The 21,116-nt window shown below is 38.9% G+C and overlaps 1 protein-coding gene across 2 annotated transcripts in view; it reads left to right on the top strand.

The window, feature by feature from the left end:
• Positions 1–21,116, top strand: part of ERICH1 (glutamate rich 1) — a 245,819-nt gene that overhangs the window by 201,426 nt on the left and 23,277 nt on the right. For both annotated transcript variants that reach the window (XM_053710357.1, XM_053710358.1), the window contains 2 exons: positions 8,347–8,694; positions 10,552–10,746. In XM_053710357.1, the coding sequence (XP_053566332.1) occupies positions 8,347–8,694; positions 10,552–10,746 (543 nt within the window). The remainder of the gene's footprint in view (positions 1–8,346; positions 8,695–10,551; positions 10,747–21,116) is intronic.

Below are 21,116 nucleotides of genomic sequence, written 5' to 3'. Positions count from 1 at the left end.
TGCGAAACATTACTCTATATTCTCACATGCTACATGATCTAGTACATGACTCATTTTTTCTAACAGCTGAGTAGAGTACCATACTATATGTAGAATGTTATAAGGTTCCTTATATGTTGAAGTTTGTTTTGTATAGAGATTTCAATACTATATTTGCATTGATAAGCCTAATATACGGCAATATTTGTTAGATGTGCAGTCAGTACCTGCTAAAATTTCGGATGGCAGTTTTGGAAATTTTTATTATCTTTCATGTGTTATTATTCCTTTTTTCCCTCATATGCTTAGATCCAGATAAGGTTAAAATGTTCAAGATACCTACTAAGCTAGCTATGCGACCTGGAGGTATGTGTTGTATATTATTGCCAATCTCTATGTCTGTAATATAAATTTATGCACACGGAGGAAAACTATGCTGTCTGCAGCTGCTGCTTAAGCAAACAGAGTGCTCATTTAGGTCCTCTTACTATACTAAATTGCCTGTTTATAATACGATGCTCAATTTCCAAGTGTAATAGCGGCACATCTTGGCGCAAATATTTCGCCTCTAAATTTTTAGGTTAGATATATAGATACTCTAACATAGGTGGTATTATATAGTGGAAGTATTATACGACTAGCAACCTCTAAGGTAGGGGACAATGATTTTTTCTAATATAGATTGGTACACTCTATTATGTGAGTAAGTACCTTATAGATATTGACACAATGGTTACATGTACTATGCCCTTATCCCCACTGTCCCCGTACTTACTGGTCATCTGCCACATAATACATTTTTGCTTTAAACCATATATGTTAGGTTGCATTTTGGTATTACACTGCTCCCAAGAGCTGCTATGGCCCTGAATTAAGATATTTGAGGAATTCTTCTACTCCTACCTGACTAAGTTATATATATTTAAGTATTAAACCTCAAGTTCTCCTGTAGAGCCCTTAATGCAGTAATCTACTACTGCCTTATAACAGTAACATGCCAGCTATAGGTTACGTTTACCCAGCCCTGCTATGTAGCGACAATATAGTGCATATATGACAATACCAACTCCACTATACTGTGACATTAGCATGCTCTTATAAGTATATAGCTTGCATATAGTGGATATGTCTGTTCTGCAATTAGAACACCTTATTTGTATATTACACTTAATGCACAAGATATAACTGTTTTACATCTTCTTAACTGTTATTAGTCACCAAAATGAGAAATGTTTGTTTTTATATTTACAAGATATAACTGTTTAATGTCTTCTCAAATGGCCTATGGAAGGTGTATTATATATCATACTCCATTTCAGCTAGTCGACACGCTTGATACGTAATGCTTGGATAAGTTTATATGATACCGGATTCATTACTCTCTGGGTCAGTTCTGAACACCTATGTGAAGTGCTGCCACTGTGACATGTATGCATTTGTTTGTGAGGTATTTATGCAACTTTTGAGCCCCCCTGAATGTTTCAGCAGAGTAACCTTTTGCTACTATTTAGATACTGCACCTAATGTTATGTCACTTTGCCCCACTGCCTACTCCTGATTAGACTAATCCTATAGGGCATATCTAATCAATCTTATCTTTTTAGTAATCCAGAAGCCAGATCTATGGTCCCTAAGGTTGAACTCTCCTAAACCCACCCCGGGTACCTGGTACCCTATGCTATTTATACTTACTTATATATGGCTCCGCCCTCCCACCTCCTTTTCCTATACATATAGCGGTGCTTACCCGCTGAATATCCCCTTCCCCCTATTTATCTTGGCCCAAGAGTGGCTGATACTTATGCTAACCCTCCACAGGCTGATAATATGGTCTTAGGTAATATTTTGTTAGAATGTGGAGTTCATACGCTGATATTATAAAAAGAAGTTCTATTTTATCTCGCCAAAGATATTGTCTATCCTCATAACCAAGATTGAAATGTATTTTGTCTTGCTGTATGTGCATATTGCTTTCTCAATAATGCCTATGTATAGACAATGTATTATTTTCTTTATTGTAACTTTTGTTTTAGGGCGAGTCACTGTTTAGATGATATATGCTTTAACTTCAATAAAAAAATTATTTTCAAAAAAAAAAAAAATTTGTCGCAAAAAACAATTTGGCTGCGTAACCTTATGACCTATGAGTTCAATATTGCATAAGATAAAGCATTGCAATAGGCTGTACCAGCATACCTAATTTCAAGAGTTTAGCATAAGTAATTTGTGTTTTGTGAGCAATTGACTCAAAAGAGGAAGTATTGAATTACAAATAATTACGGTAAACATAAAACCGATATTGCTGCCACATAATGTGACTGATTCTCTCCTAATGAGCAATTGTGAATCTAGGTCACAATATAAGACTGTACAGCAAATTTCACAGTTCTTACATAAGCGGTTGTAGAGTAAATAGACTTTCAAAATTTTCGCGTAATCCAGATGGCTGCCCGATCGTAAGATATACAGCCTCCATATTATGCACAATAGTGCTTACTATAGATGTCAATAAACATGGCAAAAATAAAGCATTTTTGTAAAACGGTTTTTGTTTTATCATTAATTTAAATATATCGTTAAGCAATTTCGAACAATTCAAAATGGCTGCCAAACCACATGACATATCAACTTCTCTTGAACAAATCTGAATGTTAGTCATAAGATAACTCTATAAACAAAATTTCAAGTCTGTCCCATAAGCGGTTTCGGAGAAGAAGATTTTTATAGTTTTTAAAAATGGTGCATACGAAACAAAATGGCCGCCAAGCTATGCAATGTATGGCTTTCAAATTGCACATACTAATGCTCACTATAGACCTCTACAATCTGCAGTAGTTTCATGAAAATTTGCAAATGTTTTATTTCATGAAGGCGACTGCGCAATGCGAATTTTAACTGCAATATTGTCTTTAAGGGTTATGACTATGTGTAATCATGTGTCTATTACACTGTAATATTGTTAAATATTGTAAAACTAATGTATAAAGTGCAAAATTTATGCAATTAAATGGCGATAAAAAGGTTAATGTCTCACAGCAGCCTGGTTGATTATGGAAAAATCGCAGTTTGAACAAACTTGGTAGAGGGCCTTGCAAGGAGCATATGTGCAAAATTGCGCGTCATTGCACTACGCGGTTTAAGAGAAGAAGATGTTTGAAAATTTTCGCAAAATGCAAGATGGCTGCCACATCATGTGACCAAGGCACTTCTCTTGAGTAAGAGCAATTTTAGGTCATAGTAGCACTAAGCACAGCGAGTTTCAAAGTTGTAACATGAGCAGTTCCAGAGCTAAAAAATTGTAAGCGTTTGTCGAAATTTGGCGCAAAAAGCAATATGGCTGCCAGAGCATGTGACCTATGAGTTCAATTTTGCATGAGATGTAGCACAGCAATAGGCTGTACCAGCATACCTGATTTTAAGAGCTTTGCAAAAACAGTTAAGCAGTTATGGGCAATTTAATACAAAGCTTGGCGGAATAAAAAGAATAATAATAATAATAATAATAATAATCCGAACAATAACAATAGGTTGTCCTGCAACTTTGTTGCTGGCCACCTAATAAATGTAGCTGCAAGCAGCGATAGAGGTGGCCATGCGCATCGACATTGCAATGGCATACAAGCAGCTAAGTCACAATATAAAGCTTTATAGAAGATTTTACAATTTTAACATTAGCAGTTGGAAAGAAAACACATTTTCGAAATTTTTGCGTTTTTCAAGATGGCTGCCCCACCATATGACCAATACTTTCATGACGATCTAATGTAAATCTAGGTGACAATATATGGTTATACAGCAAATTTCACAGCTTTAACATAAGCGGTTGGAAAGAAAACACATTTTCGAAATTTTCGCGTAAACCAATATGGCTGCCACAGCTTGTGAGCAATTCCTTCAACATGAACAACTGTGACTCTAGGTCACAATATAAGGTTACTCAGCAAGTTTCACAGTTCTAACATAAGCAGTTGCAGAGAAAATAGATTTTTGAAAATTTTGCATAAAACAAAATGGCTGCCAGACCATATTATGCACAATAATTGTCACCATAGATGTCAATAAACATGGCAAAAATAAAGCATTTTTGTAAAACGGTTTTTGTTTTATTATTAATTTAAAAATATCGTTAAGCGTTTTTGAACAATTCAAAATGGCTGCCGAACCACATGACCTATCAACTTCTCTTGAACAAATCTGAATGTTAGTCATAAGATAAGTCTGTAAACAAAATTTCAAGTCTGTGCCATAAGCGGTTTCGGAGAAGAAGATTTGTGTAGTTTTTAAAAACAGCGCATACGAAACAAAATGGCCGCCAAGCTATGCATTGTATGGCTTTCAAATTGCACATAGTAATGCTCACTATAGACCTCTACAATTTGCAGAAGTTTCATCAAAATTTGCAAATGTTTTATTTCACGACGGCGACTGCGCAATGCAAATTTTAACTGCAATATTGTCTTTGAGGGTTATGACTATGTGTAATCATGTGTCTATTACACTGTAATATGGTTAAATATTGTAAAACTAATGTATAAAGTGCAAAATTACGCAAATAAATGGTGATAAAAAGGTTAATGTCTCACAGCATCCATGTTGATTATGGAAAAATCGCAATTTTAACAAACTTGGTAGAGGACCTTGCAAGGAGCATATGTGCAAAATTGCGCTTTATTGCACTAAGCGGTTTAAGAGAAGAAGATGTTTAAAGATTTTCGGAAAATGCAAGATGGCTGCTACATCATGTGACCAAAGCACTTTTGTTGAGCAATGGCAAATCTAGGTCATAGTAGCACTGAGCACAGCAAGTTTCAAAGTTGTAACATAAGCAGTTCCAGAGCTAAACAGTATTAAGCAGTTTTCGAAATTTGTTTGTAAAACGGTTTTTGTTTTATTATTAATTTAAAAATATCGTTAAGCGTTTTTGAACAATTCAAAATGGCTGCCGAATCACATGACCTATCAACGTCTCTTGAACAAATCTGAATGTTAGTCATAAGATACGTCTGTAAACAAAATTTCAAGTCTGTGCCATAAGCGGTTTCGGAGAAGAAGATTTGTGTAGTTTTTAAAAACAGCGCATACGAAACAAAATGGCCGCCAAGCTATGCATTGTATGGCTTTCAAATTGCACATAGTAATGCTCACTATAGACCTCTACAATTTGCAGAAGTTTCATGAAAATTTGCAAATGTTTTATTTCACGACGGCGACTGCGCAATGCAAATTTTAACTGCAATATTGTCTTTGAGGGTTATGACTATGTGTAATCATGTGTCTATTACACTGTAATATGGTTAAATATTGTAAAACTAATGTATAAAGTGCAAAATTACGCAAATAAATGGTGATAAAAAGGTTAATGTCTCACAGCAGCCATGTTGATTATGGAAAAAACGCAATTTGAACAAACTTGGTAGAGGACCTTGCAAGGAGCATATGTGCAAAATTGCGCTTTATTGCACTAAGCGGTTTAAGAGAAGAAGATGTTTAAAGATTTTCGGACAATGCAAGATGGCTGCTACATCATGTGACCAAAGCACTTTTGTTGAGCAATGGCAAATCTAGGTCATAGTAGCACTGAGCACAGCAAGTTTCAAAGTTGTAACATAAGCAGTTCCAGAGCTAAACAGTATTAAGCAGTTTTCGAAATTTGTCGCAAAAAACAATATGGCTGCGTAACCTTATGACCTATGAGTTCAATATTGCATGAGATGTAGCAGAGCAATAGGCTGTAGCAGCATACCTGATTTCAAGAGCTTTGCATTAGCAGTTCAAGAGTTATGGGCAATAGTATAAGTTTGGCGGAATAATGATAAAAATAATAATAATAATCCTGACAATAACAATAGGTTGACCTGCAACTTCGTTGCATGGCCACCTAATAATAATAATCCTGACAATAACAATAGGTTGTCCTGCAACTTTGTTGCATGGCCACCTAATAATCCTGACAATAACAATGGGTTGTCCTGCAACTTCCTTGCATGGCCACCTAAAAATAATAATAATCTTGACAATAACAATAGGTTGTCCTGCAACTTCCTTGCATGGCCACCTAATTAGATGCTTCCCAACAGTTTTGGGAAGGCCCCTTCCTATTTTCAGCATGACTGTGCCCCTGTGCACAAAGCGAGGTCCAGACATATTTTGATGATTTTGGTGTAGAGGAACTTGAATAGCCTGTGCAGAGCAATTCAATCCCTTTGCACAGAGCATAGTCCATAGTCAGAGTATATAGTCCAATCCAATAGAAAGCACTCACCGGGTCTTGTAAATTAAAGCTGAATTTATTAGTAACGTTTCGGGGTGTTAGCCCTGTCCTCAGACCATACAAAATACAAACAAGAAATACCAGAACCTTTATAACCCCACCGCCGTGAACACTTCAGCCGCAAACCAGAACTACCATGGCGTCATGACCGCTCCACTGCGCAGGTCCGGCCGTAACCATGGTTACCGGAAGCGACATATCTAAAACATAGAAAAGTGGCAACTGTTTAGGCATTTTAACAAGACAAAATATATACATTGTAGTCAAGCTATCCCTATCATTATTATGCAAAAGTTACTGGCATATATCTAAGCCTAACAACATCCACCTTTGCTGAGGGAAAAAAACTATTTAGCAAACTACAACATTTGTATACCTAAATAGGACTCTTGTCAGAAAATCTATAGAAAACATACAGAGCTATACAGCTAATTTTATATAGAGTGCAACATAATTTGTCATAGATCTAGCAGTCTGTATAGAGAATTGCATTTTATAAATAGTACAGATCACAGAAAGCAATGCCAGTCCAGGTGGGTATTCAACCCCCTGGGCACCAAAGTACCCAGGTTGAATATCCACCTGGACTCGCGCTGTAACAATAAATTGCCCCTATCTCCTCCTCTAGTAAGAGGAGGGATATGGTCAATAATCACGTACCTCAAATCTGAGACCACATGACCAAACATTGCAAAATGTCAGGCAACAGGTTGCTCCGACTCGCCATTTTTTATGGCCATACGAATTGAAGTGCGGTGGTTGGCCATACAAGTCTGGAGGTCGTCAATAGTTTTTCCGACATAGAATAACCCGCACGGACAATGTAATAGATAAACAATATAAGTCGTTGTGCAGGTTACTCTATGTCAGATCTCAAACTTTTTATTTGTAGAAGAATGGGTGAAAAACTTTGTATTAAGTAGACCATTACAGGTGGTGCACCCAGCACACTTGTTGTCCCAGCTACTTTCTTATGGATTACAAATTGGTAGCTCAGACCTATGTGAGACCCAGAGTCCGAAGTATAATTTACGAAGAAGACAGAAAAGACTCTTCACAGCAGATGAATGGTGCAGGGACATAGGAATACCCTGTTATGTGCACAGTATTTCAGCTGTAACTACCCTCAGGGTCACATGGACTCATCCCTAGCCTCACCCCCCCACCCCCGAGGGACATAGGTATTTCCTACTGCAATCATCTGCGTACTCGATACCTGCATTGGATGGGCTCTCTGCTGTATACTGCTGCAGCTGCATGGACATGGATTTAACAGTGGAGGGGTGCTGCATAAGGTAAATGACGTACCTGGGATATGCAGGAAGGTGAAAGGGTTGCAAAGTGCTTGGTGTTTGGCTCCTCCTAGTGGCCAGGAGCTGAATCCCACATGTCAAGACTCATGGACTCTCACCACCATGAAAGAAATTTATTTATTAGGTAAGCATAAATTATGTGGGTTTTTTGTTTGTTTTTTATAATCCAAGTATACGAGAATGATATTTATAGTTGTATTATCTTTCATTTGGAACTAGGTTTGTTAGTTGTATTATCACACTTGTTGCATTATTCTAACCTGGCATAAGTTCTCTTATCACTGATTTGTCCCCACAGTTGCCATTGCTAACTGCGTAATCCTATATTTTATTAGTTGTGACACTATGGACATTTTACGATTATTAAAACGTACACCACAACCCAACAATAAAATATGATAATAGTCACTGACTATAAGCGACTTTAAATGTTTAAATTAAAAAGTAAAGAAAACATTTATATGGATGGGGAAGGTGAAAAGGAAGAGAGTAGTAGAGAAGACATCAGTAATATGGACATAATGTGTCTCACCTCTTACTGAGGCTACAGATTGGTGTAGCAAAAATAAATGTCTGAGAAAGCTGACGTTTTGCACTCAGTCTACATATTTGTATTGGATTGGTTCCTTCATGGGCTATTATCAAACAGTAGTTTGCAGATCCTTCTGGATGAGATATTTTTGAGGATTTTTTTTTCTGGAACCCAAGCTAAGGGAAATCTCCTGACTGCAATGGCTATTTACACACAAAAACAAATTTAATTTGCTATTTTTCTTTTTCTAGGGAATGCCTTGAGGCATAGAAGGCGGAGGAAAAAAAAGAAAGGTGGTATTTCTCCAGCAGACCCTCAAACTCTGCAAAGAAAGTTACATGGTGAAACAGTTAAGAGTGGAACTATTAATAAAAACAAAAGAAGGAAACTGCAAAGAAAACGTCAAAAAGAAAGGATGAAGGCAGCTGGACTCTTGCCCAGAGCTGGTGCTGTGGATTTTGTATATCAGCCAGAGGAAGGTGTGCCGGATAAAGAGACTCTTAATAAATCCAGTGATCAGGCTACTGAAGACCAAAGGAAAAAGTCTGATGAACTTCTGGATTTCTTTCAAGCAACTCAAGAAATTTACTTCGCTGACAGTATGTTTGTTATATTTAATATGCAACTTGATGACTCCTAATCATATTATGATATAGGGTGTGGTTTAAATGATAGCACTCTGGATAGACTTGGGTTTAGCCTCCAAAGCAGGAAGCAAGGAGCTATATTAAAGAGACAAGATTATATGCAGAAACAGGTTTTTTTATTCAGCAGTGAAACAGGGAACTCTTATTGTAATTAGCTTTTCAACCAAGTGGGCAAAAGATGCTTTATTGAGTGGCTCTGCAATAGTCATCTTAAAGGGACACTAAACCCCAATTTTTTTCTTTCATGATTCAGGTAGAGAATAGAATTTTAAACAACATTCCAATTTACGTCTATTGTAATATTTGCTTCATTTTTTAGATATCCTTTGTTAAAGAAATAGCAATGCACATGGGTGAGCCAATCACACGAGGTCAGCAGCTACTGAGCCTATCTAGATATGCTTTTCAGCAAAGAATATTAAGAGAATGAAGCAAATTAGATAATAGAAGTAAATGAGAAAGTTGTTTAAAATTGCATGCTCTTTCTAAATCATGAAAGAAAAAAAATTGGGTTTCATGGCCCTTTAACTACGCAGCTGTAATAGGTGATGTGCTGAGTGCCTTTACAGTAAAGCAATTTAGCCTTTACAAAGCATCTGGGCAGTTCCTTTCAGTAGTGGTACTGCAGTATTATGTATTGCAGTGAAGCGTATACAGCTGCAGTAATGAATATCTTTTAGATGGAAGTAAGTTAACAGCTAAATGCTCAAGCAATCCAATGGCCTAACACTATCAGGCAAAATTGTGAGAGAGTACAGGTTGTGCGCAGGGAGGCAAGCAGGGAAGGCAGAAAAAAGTCAGGTCAGGAGTTTAAGTAGACAAGAAGCACACCATAATGTAGTCGCCAGGCAAGAACAGACACCAGAGGAAACGACAGGACCCTTTATATCACCGAAATGTGTAAAGATCAGTGGCAGGCTTAAAGGGATATGAAACACAAATTTCTTCTTTCATGATTCAGATAGAGAATGCGTTTTAAAACAACTTTCTAATTTACTCATATTATAAATTTTTCTTCGTTCTCTTGGTATCTTTATTTAAAAAGCAAGAATGTAAACTTAGGAGACGGCCCATTTTTGGTTCAGCACCTGAGTAGCACTTGCTGATTGGTGACTGAATGTAGCCACCAATCTGCAATCGCTACCCAGGGGCTGAACCAAAAATAGGCCGACCCCTAACATTTTTGCTTTTTCAAATAAATATGCCAAGAGAACAAAGAAAAATTGATAATAGGAGTAAATTATAAAGTTGTTTTAAATTGCATGCTCTATCTGAATCATGAAGGAAAGAAATTGGGTTTCATATTCCTTTAATGTGAAAGTGGACCACCAACCTGGAAGCTACCATAACTGCAACATAAACAAAACTGTCTTGTTATTTTTGAGTACTCCAATGATACTCATTTTATAAGTATGTTTATCTTGTCTCCTTGGCTGTGGTCAAGATGTAAATAAACTCTAGCCCTGGTCAATGTGTAGCAAGAAGCAGGATCATTTAAATGAAGCATCTGCAGTGTGTGCACTCGCCTTTCAGTCGATAAAAAGCCACAATTGTCGGAGGCAAATTACTAATTATACTGAAAGTAGGCAAGATAAATAATGCTTGTTGTGTTTTTACTATGTTTAATTTATGGGTAAATGAATTAACTTTTCCCTTTGAGGCCTATCCACTATCCTGAGTTCTGATCCTGAAGTTTTAATTGTATTAAAGGTTTAGTCTAATTCCTCAACTGTATTTTTTTATTGGTGTAGCTATCAATTATTTTCTGTTAACATTTTAAAATGTGCCCTTTTAAATCATTTTTTCAAGGTAAATCAAAATGTTCAGATTCTGCTTTGTCCTTTGATATTGTTCTTGACATTCTGAGCCAGATCAAGAACGCTGCCATTCCTCCGTCAGATGTGAACATGTTACATCATCTTAAGACCCTACTACTTCTACAGGATATTGAAAGATTAAAGGGAGCTTTGAATGACTTCAAAGAGCATTCCGTTCTGCCTTTTGGTATGTATTCTTCATTTTTCATAATTCGAGAAATTTGTTTTTGTGGCGTTTTTAGTTCTTTCTAGTTTAAGCGCTCCCTCTATATTGTGAACGTGTTCATGTGCACATAGTTTTTACTGCAACACACAATGTATCCAGGCTGCCGACATTTTTTAACACTTGAGCAATAGCCTGTACTATGCTGCTTAGTAAGGTTTTCTACAAAACAGTGTCAGGGAACATTGTATTTAGCTGTTGGTGTAAATGCAAATTAAAGAATAATGTTTTTGCTGATTATGTTGTGTTTATATTTTTTTTTTTTTTACACAGTGCAGAATAACTGTGCTCAGCTTGTAAGTTATCACACTGATCATGGTTTTATTGCCAAAACTGGTACTATTTTATTACTATGTTTTATTTTAAAATGGTTTAAAAAATGGCTGCCTACATGTACATATGTTCATGGGTATATGGCAGGTGATTGGTTTTATAAATTAATTTCCACTCTCAAAGGATTATTAACCCCTTAATGACCACAGCACTTTTCCATTTTCTGACCGTTTGGGACCAGGGCTATTTTTACATTTCTGCAGTGTTTGTGTTTAGCTGTAATTTCCCTCTTACTCATTTACTGTACCCACACATATTATATACCATTTTTTCTCGCCATTAAATGGACTTTCTAAAGATAACATTATTTTCATCATATCTTATAATTTACTATAAAATTTTTATAAAATATGAGGAAAAAATGGAAAAAAATACACACTTTTTCTTACTTTGACCCCCAAAATCTGTTACACATCTACAAACACCTAAAACACCCATGCTAAATAGTTTCTCAATTTTGTCCTGAGTTTAGAAATACCCAATGTTTACATGTTCTTTGCTTTTTTTGCAAGTTATAGGGCAATAAATACAAGTAGCACTTTGCTATTTCCAAATCACTTTTCTCCAACACTGGTGTCTCCGGTCCACGGCGTCATCCTTACTTGTGGGAATATCTCTTCCTCAACAGGAAATGGCAAAGAGTCCCAGCAAAGCTGGCCATATAGTCCCTCCTAGGCTCCGCCCACCCCAGTCATTCTCTTTGTCGTTGCACAGGCAACATCTCCACGGAGATGGTTAAGAGTTTTTTGGTGTTTAAATGTAGTTTTTTATTCTTCTATCAAGTGTTTGTTATTTTAAAATAGTGCTGGTATGTACTATTTACTCTGAAACAGAAAAGGATGAAGATTTCTGTTTGTGAGAGGAAGATGATTTTAGCAGACAGTAACTAAAATCGATTGCTTTTTCCACATAGGACTGTTGAGATGAAGTAACTTCAGTTGGGGGAAACAGTTAGCAGACTTTTCTGCTTAAGGTATGACTAGCCATATTTCTAACAAGACCATGTAATGCTGGAAGGCTGTCATTTCCCCTCATGGGGACCGGTAAGCCATTTTCTTAGTCAAACAAACAGAATAAAGGGCTTAATATGGGCTATAAAACTGGTAGACACTTTTATGGGCTAAATCGATTGCTTTATTTGGGCATTTTATTCATGTTTATGCTGATAATTCACATTTATAAACTTGGGGAACGTTTATTAAACGGCAGGCACTATGTTAGACACCTTTTCCAGTCAGGGGGCCTTCCTAGTTGTAGGCTGAGCCTCATTTTCGCGCCATTACTGCGCAGTTGTTTTTTGAGAGCAGGACATGCAGATGCATGTGTGAGGATCTGAAAAGTTGCTGGAAAAGTTTCTAGAAGGCGTCACTTGGTATCGTATTCCCCTCTGGGCTTGGTTAGGTCTCAGCAAAGGCTATAGCTGGGACTGTATAGGGGTTACATTTTAAGGGTTAAAGCTCTGAAATTTGATGTGCAATACTCTTAATGCTTTAAGACACTGTGGTGAAATTTTGGTAATTTTTGAACAATTCCTTCATACTTTTTCACATATTCAGTAATAAAGTGTTTTCTGTTTAAAATTTAAAGAGACAGTAACGGTTTTGTTTTAAAACGTTTTTTGTGCTTTATTGACAAGTTTAAGCCTGTTTAACATGTCTGTGCCTTCGGATAAGCTATGTTCTATATGTATGAAAGCCAATGTGTCTCCCCATTTAAATTTGTGTGATAATTGTGCCATAGCGTCCAAACAAAGTAAGGACAGTACTGCCACAGATAATGAAATTGCCCAAGATGATTCCTCAGATGAGGGGAGTAAACATGATACTACATCATCTCCTACTGTGTCTACACCAGTTTTGGCCACGCAGGAGGCCCCTAGTACATCTAGCGCGCCAATGCTTATTACCATGCAACAATTAATAACAATTTGCTGTAATGGATAACTCCATAGCAAATATTTTATCCAAAATGCCTACATATCAGAGAAAGCGCGATTGCTCTGTTTTAAACACTGAAGAGCAGGAGGGCGCTGATGATAATTGTTCTGTCATACCCTCACACCAATCTGAAGTGGCCATGAGGGAGGTTTTGTCAGATGGGGAAATTTCAGATTCAGGAAAAATTTCTCAACAAGCTGAACCTGATGTTGTGACATTTAAATTTAAATTAGAACATCTCCGCGCACTGCTTAAGGAGGTGTTATCTACTCTGGATGATTGTGACAACTTGGTCATTCCAGAGAAATTATGCAAGATGGACAAGTTCCTAGAGGTTCCGGTGCACCCCGACGCTTTTCCTATACCCAAGCGGGTGGCGGACATAGTGAATAAGGAGTGGGAAAAGCCCGGCATACCTTTTGTTCCCCCCCTATATTTAAGAAATTATTTTCTGGTCGACCCCAGAAAGGACTTATGGCAGACAGTCCCTAAGGTCGAGGGGGCAGTTTCTACTCTAAACAAACGCACTACTATTCCTATCGAGGATAGTTGTGCTTTCAAAGATCCTATGGATAAAAAATTGGAGGGTTTGCTTAAAAAGATTTTTGTACAGCAAGGTTACCTTCTACAACCCATTTCGTGCATTGTTCCTGTCACTACAGCAGCGTGGTTCTGGTTTGAGGAACTAGAAAACTCGCTTAGTAGAGAGACTCCATATGAGGAGGTTATGGACAGAGTTCACGCACTTAAAGGGTCATGATACCCAATTTTTTTCTTTCATGATTTAGAAAGAGCATGCCATTTTAAACAACTTTCTAATTTACTTCTATTATCAAATTTGCTTCATTCTCTTGATATCACTTGCTGAAAAGCATATCTAGATATGCTCAGCAGCTGCTGATTGGTTGCTGCACATAAAGGCCTTGTGTGATTGGCTCACACATGTACATTGCTATTTCTTCAACAAAGGATATCTAAAGAATTGAGCAAATTAGATAATAGAAGTAAATTGGAAAGTTGTTTAAAATTGCATGCCCTATCTGAATCATGAAAGTTTAATTTTGACTAGACTGTCCCTTTAAGTTGGCTAACTCTTTTATTTTAGATGCCGCTTTGCAATTAGCTAGATTAGCGGCGAAAAATTCAGGGTTTGCAATCGTGGCGCGCAGAGCGCTTTGGCTAAAGTCTTGGTCAGCGGATGTGTCATCCAAGACAAAATTGCTTAAGATCCCTTTCAAAGGTAAAACTCTATTTGGACCAGAATTGAAAGAGATTATTTCAGACATCACTGGGGGAAAGGGCCACACCCTTCCACAAGATAAACCTTTCAAGGCCAAGAATTAGTCTAATTTTCGTTCCTTTCGCAATTTCAGGAACGGACCGGCCTCTAATTCTGCATCCTCTAAGCAAGAGGGTAATGCCTCACAACCCAAACCAGCCTGGAAACCGATGCAAGGCTGGAACAAGGGTAAGCAGGCCAAGAAGCCTGCTGCTGCTAACAAAACAGCATGAAGGAGTAGCCCCCGATCCGGGACTGGATCTAGTAGGGGGCAGACTCTCTCTCTTTGCTCAGGCTTGGGCAAGAGATGTTCAGGATCCCTGGGCGCTAGAAATAGTTTCTCAGGGTTATCTCCTGGAATTCAGGGAACTACCCCCAAGGGGAAGGTTCCACATGTCTCACTTATTCTCAAACCAAATAAAGAGACAGGCGTTCTTACATTGTGTAGAAGACCTGTTAAAGATGGGAGTGATACACCCAGTTCCAATAAAGGAACAAGGAATGGGATTTTATTCCAATCTGTTCGTAGTTCCCAAAAAAGAGGGAACTTTCAGACCAATTTTGGATTTGAAGATCCTAAACAAATTTCTCAGGGTACCATCGTTCAAGATGGAAACCATTCGAACGATTCTACCCACTATCCAGGAAGGTCAATTTATGACTACCGTGGATCTAAAGGATGCGTATCTACATATTCCTATCCACAAAGAACATCATCAGTTCCTAAGGTTCGCCTTTCTGGACAAACATTACCAGTTTGTGGCCCTCCCATTCGGGTTAGCCACTGCTCCAAGGATTTTCACAAAGGTACTAGGGTCCCTTCTAGCGGTTCTAAGACCGAGGGACATTGCAGTAGTACCTTACTTGGACGACATTCTAATACAAGCGTCGTCCCTGTCAAAAGCAAAGGCTCATACAGACATCGTTCTGGCCTTTCTCAGATCACACGGATGGAAGGTGAACATAGAAAAAAGTTCTCTGTCTCCATCAACAAGAGTTCCCTTCTTGGGAACAATAATAGATTCCTTAGAAATGAGGATTTTTCTGACAGAGGTCAGAAAGTCAAAACTTCTAAGCACTTGTCAAGTTCTTCATTCTGTTCCACGTCCTTCCATAGCGCAGTGCATGGAAGTAGTAGGGTTGATGGTTGCAGCAATGGACATAGTTCCTTTTGCATGAATTCATCTAAGACCATTACAACTGTGCATGCTCAAACAGTGGAATGGGGACTATACAGACTTGTCTCCAATGATTCAAGTAGATCAGAAGACCAGAGATTCACTCCGTTGGTGGCTGACCCTGGACCATCTATCCCAGGGAATGAGCTTCCGCAGACCAGAGTGGGTCATTGTCACGACCGACGCCAGTCTAGTGGGCTGGGGCACGGTCTGGGAATCCCTGAAAGCTCAGGGTCTATGGTCTCGGGAAGAGTCTCTTCTCCCGATAAACATTCTGGAACTGAGAGCGATATTCAATGCTCTCAGGGCTTGGCCTCAACTAGCAAAGGCCAGATTCATAAGATTCCAATCAGACAACATGACGACCGTTGCGTATATCAATCATCAGGGGGGGACAAGGAGTTCCCTGGCGATGAAAGAAGTGACCAAAATAATTCAATGGGCGGAGGATCACTCCTGCCACCTGTCTGCGATCTACATCCCAGGTGTGGAAAACTGGGAGGCGGATTATCTGAGTCGTCGGACATTCCATCCGGGGGAGTGGGAACTCCACCCGGAGATCTTTGCCCAAATAACTCAATTATGGGGCATTCCAGACATGGATCTGATGGCGTCTCATCAGAACTTCAAGGTTCCTTGCTACGGGTCCAGATCCAGGGATCCCAAGGCGACTCTAGTAGATGCACTAGTAGCACCTTGGACCTTCAACCTAGCTTATGTATTTCCACCGTTTCCTCTCATTCCCAGGCTGGTAGCCAGGATCAATCAGGAGAGGGCCTCGGTGATCTTGATAGCTCCTGCGTGGCCACGCAGGACTTGGTATGCAGACCTGGTGAATGTCATCGGATCCACCATGGAAGCTACCTTTGAGACAGGACCTTCTTGTTCAGGGTCCATTCGAACATCCAAATCTGGTCTCCCTCCAGCTGACGGCTTGGAGATTGAACGCTTGATTCTATCGAAGCGTGGGTTTTCAGATTCTGTGATAGATACTCTGGTTCAGGCCAGAAAACCGGTAACTAGAAAGATTTATCATAAAATATGGAAAAGATATATCTGTTGGTGTGAATCCAAAGGATTCCCATGGAATAAGATAAAAATTCCTAAGATTCTCTCCTTTCTACAAGAAGGTTTGGAGAAAGGATTATCTGCAAGTTCTCTAAAGGGACAGATCTCTGCTTTATCTGTCTTACTACACAAAAGACTGGCAGCTGTGCCAGATGTTCAAGCATTTGTTCAGGCTCTGGTTAGGATCAAGCCTGTTTACAGACCTTTGACTCCTCCCTGGAGTCTAAATCTAGTTCTTTCAGTTCTTCAAGGGGTTCCGTTTGAACCTTTACATTCCATAGATATTAAGTTACTATCTTGGAAAGTTTTGTTTTTGGTTGCTATTTCTTCTGCTAGAAGAGTTTCAGAGTTATCTGCTCTGCAGTGTTCTCCGCCCTATCTGGTGTTCCATACAGATAAGGTGGTTTTGCGTACTAAGCCTGGTTTTCTTCCAAAGGTTGTTTCTAACAAAAATATTAACCAGGAGATAGTTGTACTTTCTTTATGTCCGAATCCAGTTTCAAAGAAGGAACGTTTGCTATACAATTTGGACGTAGTCCGTGCTCTAAAATTCTATTTAGAGGCTACAAAAGATTTCAGACAAACATCTTCTTTGTTTGTTGTCTATTCTGGTAAAAGGAGAGGTCAAAAAGCGACTTCTACCTCTCTTTCCTTTTGGCTTAAAAGCATCATCCGATTGGCTTATGAGACTGCCGGACGGCAGCCTCCTGAAAGAATCACAGCTCACTCCACTAGGGCTGTGGCTTCCACATGGGCCTTCAAGAACGAGGCTTCTGTTGACCAGATATGTAAGGCAGCGACTTGGTCTGCACTGCACACTTTTGCCAAATTTTACAAATTTGATACTTTTGCTTCTTCGGAGGCTATTTTTGGGAGAAAGGTTTTGCAAGCCGTGGTGCCTTCCGTTTAGGTAACCTGATTTGCTCCCTCTCTTCATCCGTGTCCTAAAGCTTTGGTATTGGTTCCCACAAGTAAGGATGACGCCGTGGACCGGACACACCAATGTTGGAGAAAACAGAATTTATGCTTACCTGATAAATTACTTTCTCCAACGGTGTGTCCGGTCCACGGTCCGCCCTGGTTTTTTAATCGGGTCTGATGAATTATTTTCTCTAACTACAGTCACCACGGTACCATATGGTTTCTCCTATATATTTCCTCCTGTCCATCGGTCGAATGACTGGGGTGGGCGGAGCCTAGGAGGGACTATATGGCCAGCTTTGCTGGGACTCTTTGCCATTTCCTGTTGGGGAAGAGATATTCCCACAAGTAAGGATGACGCCGTGGACCGGACACACCGTTGGAGAAAGTAATTTATCAGGTAAGCATAAATTCTGTTTTTTTTAAAATTAGCGCTAGTTACTTTGGGACATTTGATATCTGTCCGGAATCCCTGAATATTCCTTGACATGTATATATATTTTTTTAGAAGACATCCCAAAGTATTGATCTAGGCCCATTTTGGTATATTTCATGCCACCATTTCACCGCCAAATGCGATCAAATAAAAAAATTGTTCACTTTTTCACAAATTCTTTCACAAACTTTAGGTTTCTTACTGAAATTATTTACAAACAACTTGTGCAATTATGGCATAAATGGTTGTAAATGCTTCTCTGGGATCCCCTTTGTTCATAAATAGCAGACATATATGGTTTTGGCGTTGCTTTTTGGTAATTAGAAGGCTACTAAATGCCACTGCGCATCACACATGCCCAGCAGTAAAGAAGTTAATTAGGGAGCTTCTAGGGTTAATTTTAACTTTAGTGTAGTAGACAACCCCAAGTATTGATCTAGGCCCATCTTGGTATATTTCATGCCACCATTTCACCGCCAAATGCGATCAAATAAAAAAAAAACGTAAAATGTTTCACAATTTTAGGCCGCTAAATGCTGCTGCGCATCACACATGTATTGTGCTCAGCAGTGCAGGGGTTAATTAGTTAGCTTGTAGGGTGCTTGCAGGGTTAATTTTAATTTTAGCTTTAGTGTAGAGGTCAGCCTCCCACCTGACACATCACACACCCTGATCCCTCCCAAACAGCTCTTTTCCCTCCTCCACCCCACAATTGTCCCTGACATCTTAAGTATTGGCAGAATGTCTGCCAGTACTAAAATAAAAGGTATTTTTTAAAGCATATTTCCATATGCTGCTGTGTAGGGTCCCCCCTTAGCCCCCAACCTCCCTGATCCCCCCCCCCCCTCCAAAAAAAAAGCTCTCTAAAATACTTTTTTTTATCAATTTGGCTTCATTCTCTTGGTATCCTTTGTTGACTAGCATACAGCGCTCTCCATTAATATTGGGACCCTTGGTAAATATGGGCAAAGAAGGCTGTGACAATTTGTCTTTATTGTTTAACCTTTTGATCTTTTGTTCAAAAAATACACAAAATACTCTGCTCTCATTGATATCAAACAATTACAAACACAACACATGTTTATCCAAAAAAAATAAAAAATCTTTGTTAAAAATATACGTGGCACAGTTTTTTTCACCCTTTTATACTACCTCCCTTTGCCAAGATAACATCTCTGAATCTTCTCCTTTAATGCCTGATGAGGTTGGAGAATACATGTAATATTCAGTATAGAGGCCCAGAACTTTTAATCAAGCAAGTAGATGCACGCTGTAGGGACCCTGCAGTAGTCCCTGGTATAATCCAAAGAATAGCAGAAAAACAGCAGCACCTTTCACTGCATTAAGAAGGTGCTGCTGTTTTTCTGCTATTCGTTGGAGAATACATGGCCATGGATCTGAGACCTTTCCTCCATACATAATCTTCCCAGATCCTTCAAATTTCAAGGTTGACACTGGTGTACTCTCCTCTTCAGTTCACCCCACAGGTTCTCTATAGGGTTCAAGTCAGGGGACTTGGATGGCTATGGCAGGACCTTGATTTTGTGGTCAGTAAACCATTTTTGTGTTGATTTGGATATGTTTTGGATCATTGTCCTGCTGGAAGATCCAACCACGGCCCATTTTAAGCTTTCTGGCAGAGGCACTCAGGTGTTCATTTAATATCTGTTGATATTTGCTATAGTCCATGATGCCATGTACCCTAACAAAATTTTCCTGTCCGCTGGCAGAAAAACAACCCCAAAACATTAAAGAGCCACCACCATATTTAACTGTGGGCATGAGGTACTTTTCCATATGGCTACCTCTCTGTATGCTCTAAACCCACTTCTAGTGTTCATTGCCAAAAAAGCTCTATTTTGGTTTCACCTGACCATAGAACCCGATCCCATTTGAAGTTTCAGTAGTGTCTGGCAAACTGAAGATACTTGAGGTTTTTTTAAACCCTTCCAAACAACTTATGGTCATGTAAGTAACGTCCGATTGTAGTTTTGGAGACTTTCTGACCCCAAGATGCAACTAATTTCTACGATTCTCCAGCTGTGGTCCTTAGAGATATATTTTGGCTACTTGAACCATCCTCATCACAAGTGCATTGAGACAATATAGACACATGTCTTCCTGGTTAATTCATAATATTTCAAGTTGACTGGAACTTCTTAATTGCTGCCTTCATGGAGGAATGAGGCATTTTCAATGCTTTTGCTATTTTCTTATAGCCACTTACAATGCTGTGAAGCTAAACAACCTTTCTTCTACTAGATACGACGAGTCCACGAATTCATCCTTACTTGTGGGATATTATCCTCCTGCTAACAGGAAGTGGCAAAGAGCACCACAGCAGAGCTGTCTATATAGCTCCTCCCTTGACTCCACACCCCAGTCATTCTCTTTGCCTATACTAAGTAATAGGAAGAGGTAAAGTGAAAGAGGTGATAAAATGATAGTTTTTATTTTCTTCAAGCAAGACTTTTTTATTTTAAATGGTACCGGAGAGTGCTATTTTTTCTCAGGCAGCAGATGGATGAAGATTTCTACCTGGAGACTGATGATCTTAGCAGTTGTCACTAAGATCCAGAGTAGTTCCCACAGAATGGCTGAGGAGTACTTGAGAAGCTTCAGTGTGAGGAACGTTTTTCATGCTACAAGCATTGAGGTATGTTCAGTCATTTTTAAAGATAAAGATATTACTGGTTGACACTGTTATCATAATGTTTTGCGGGCAAAACGTTTTCATGTTTTGGGGATGCTTAACGTTTTTATATACAAACGTTTTTTGTGGTTGGTGTCACTATAAGGGTTCACATGGCTTTTCTTAATGGATGGGTTATATGAAAACCCACATGGCTAGTTTGCTAGACCGCTTTACAGCGGTTCCCATTAGGCATGAGAGACATCGGTTCAGAGGTTCCCATTAGGCATGAGAGACTATTTTCGCGCCTCAGATGCGCAGTTGAAATGATTCTGAAGACAGCAAGCTCCAGCTCCGGTGGGCCTAGGCTGCAGATTTAGACAAAAATTGAAGGATAGTGTGTCTTCCAGACCCCTGAGGGCAGGTAGGTGCCACAGCTCTGCAGGGGGTTGATTTATTACTTTTAATAAACGTTTTTTGAGTAACGTTTTTTTCTATAAAGGGTTAACTTTTCCTTACTTGTGGTGCAATCTTAGCTGACAAGATTAAA

This window comes from Bombina bombina, chromosome 4 (assembly GCF_027579735.1).
Source record: "Bombina bombina isolate aBomBom1 chromosome 4, aBomBom1.pri, whole genome shotgun sequence".
Classification (NCBI taxonomy): Eukaryota; Metazoa; Chordata; class Amphibia; order Anura; family Bombinatoridae; genus Bombina; species Bombina bombina.
This window is presented reverse-complemented; position numbering and strand designations above follow the sequence as displayed.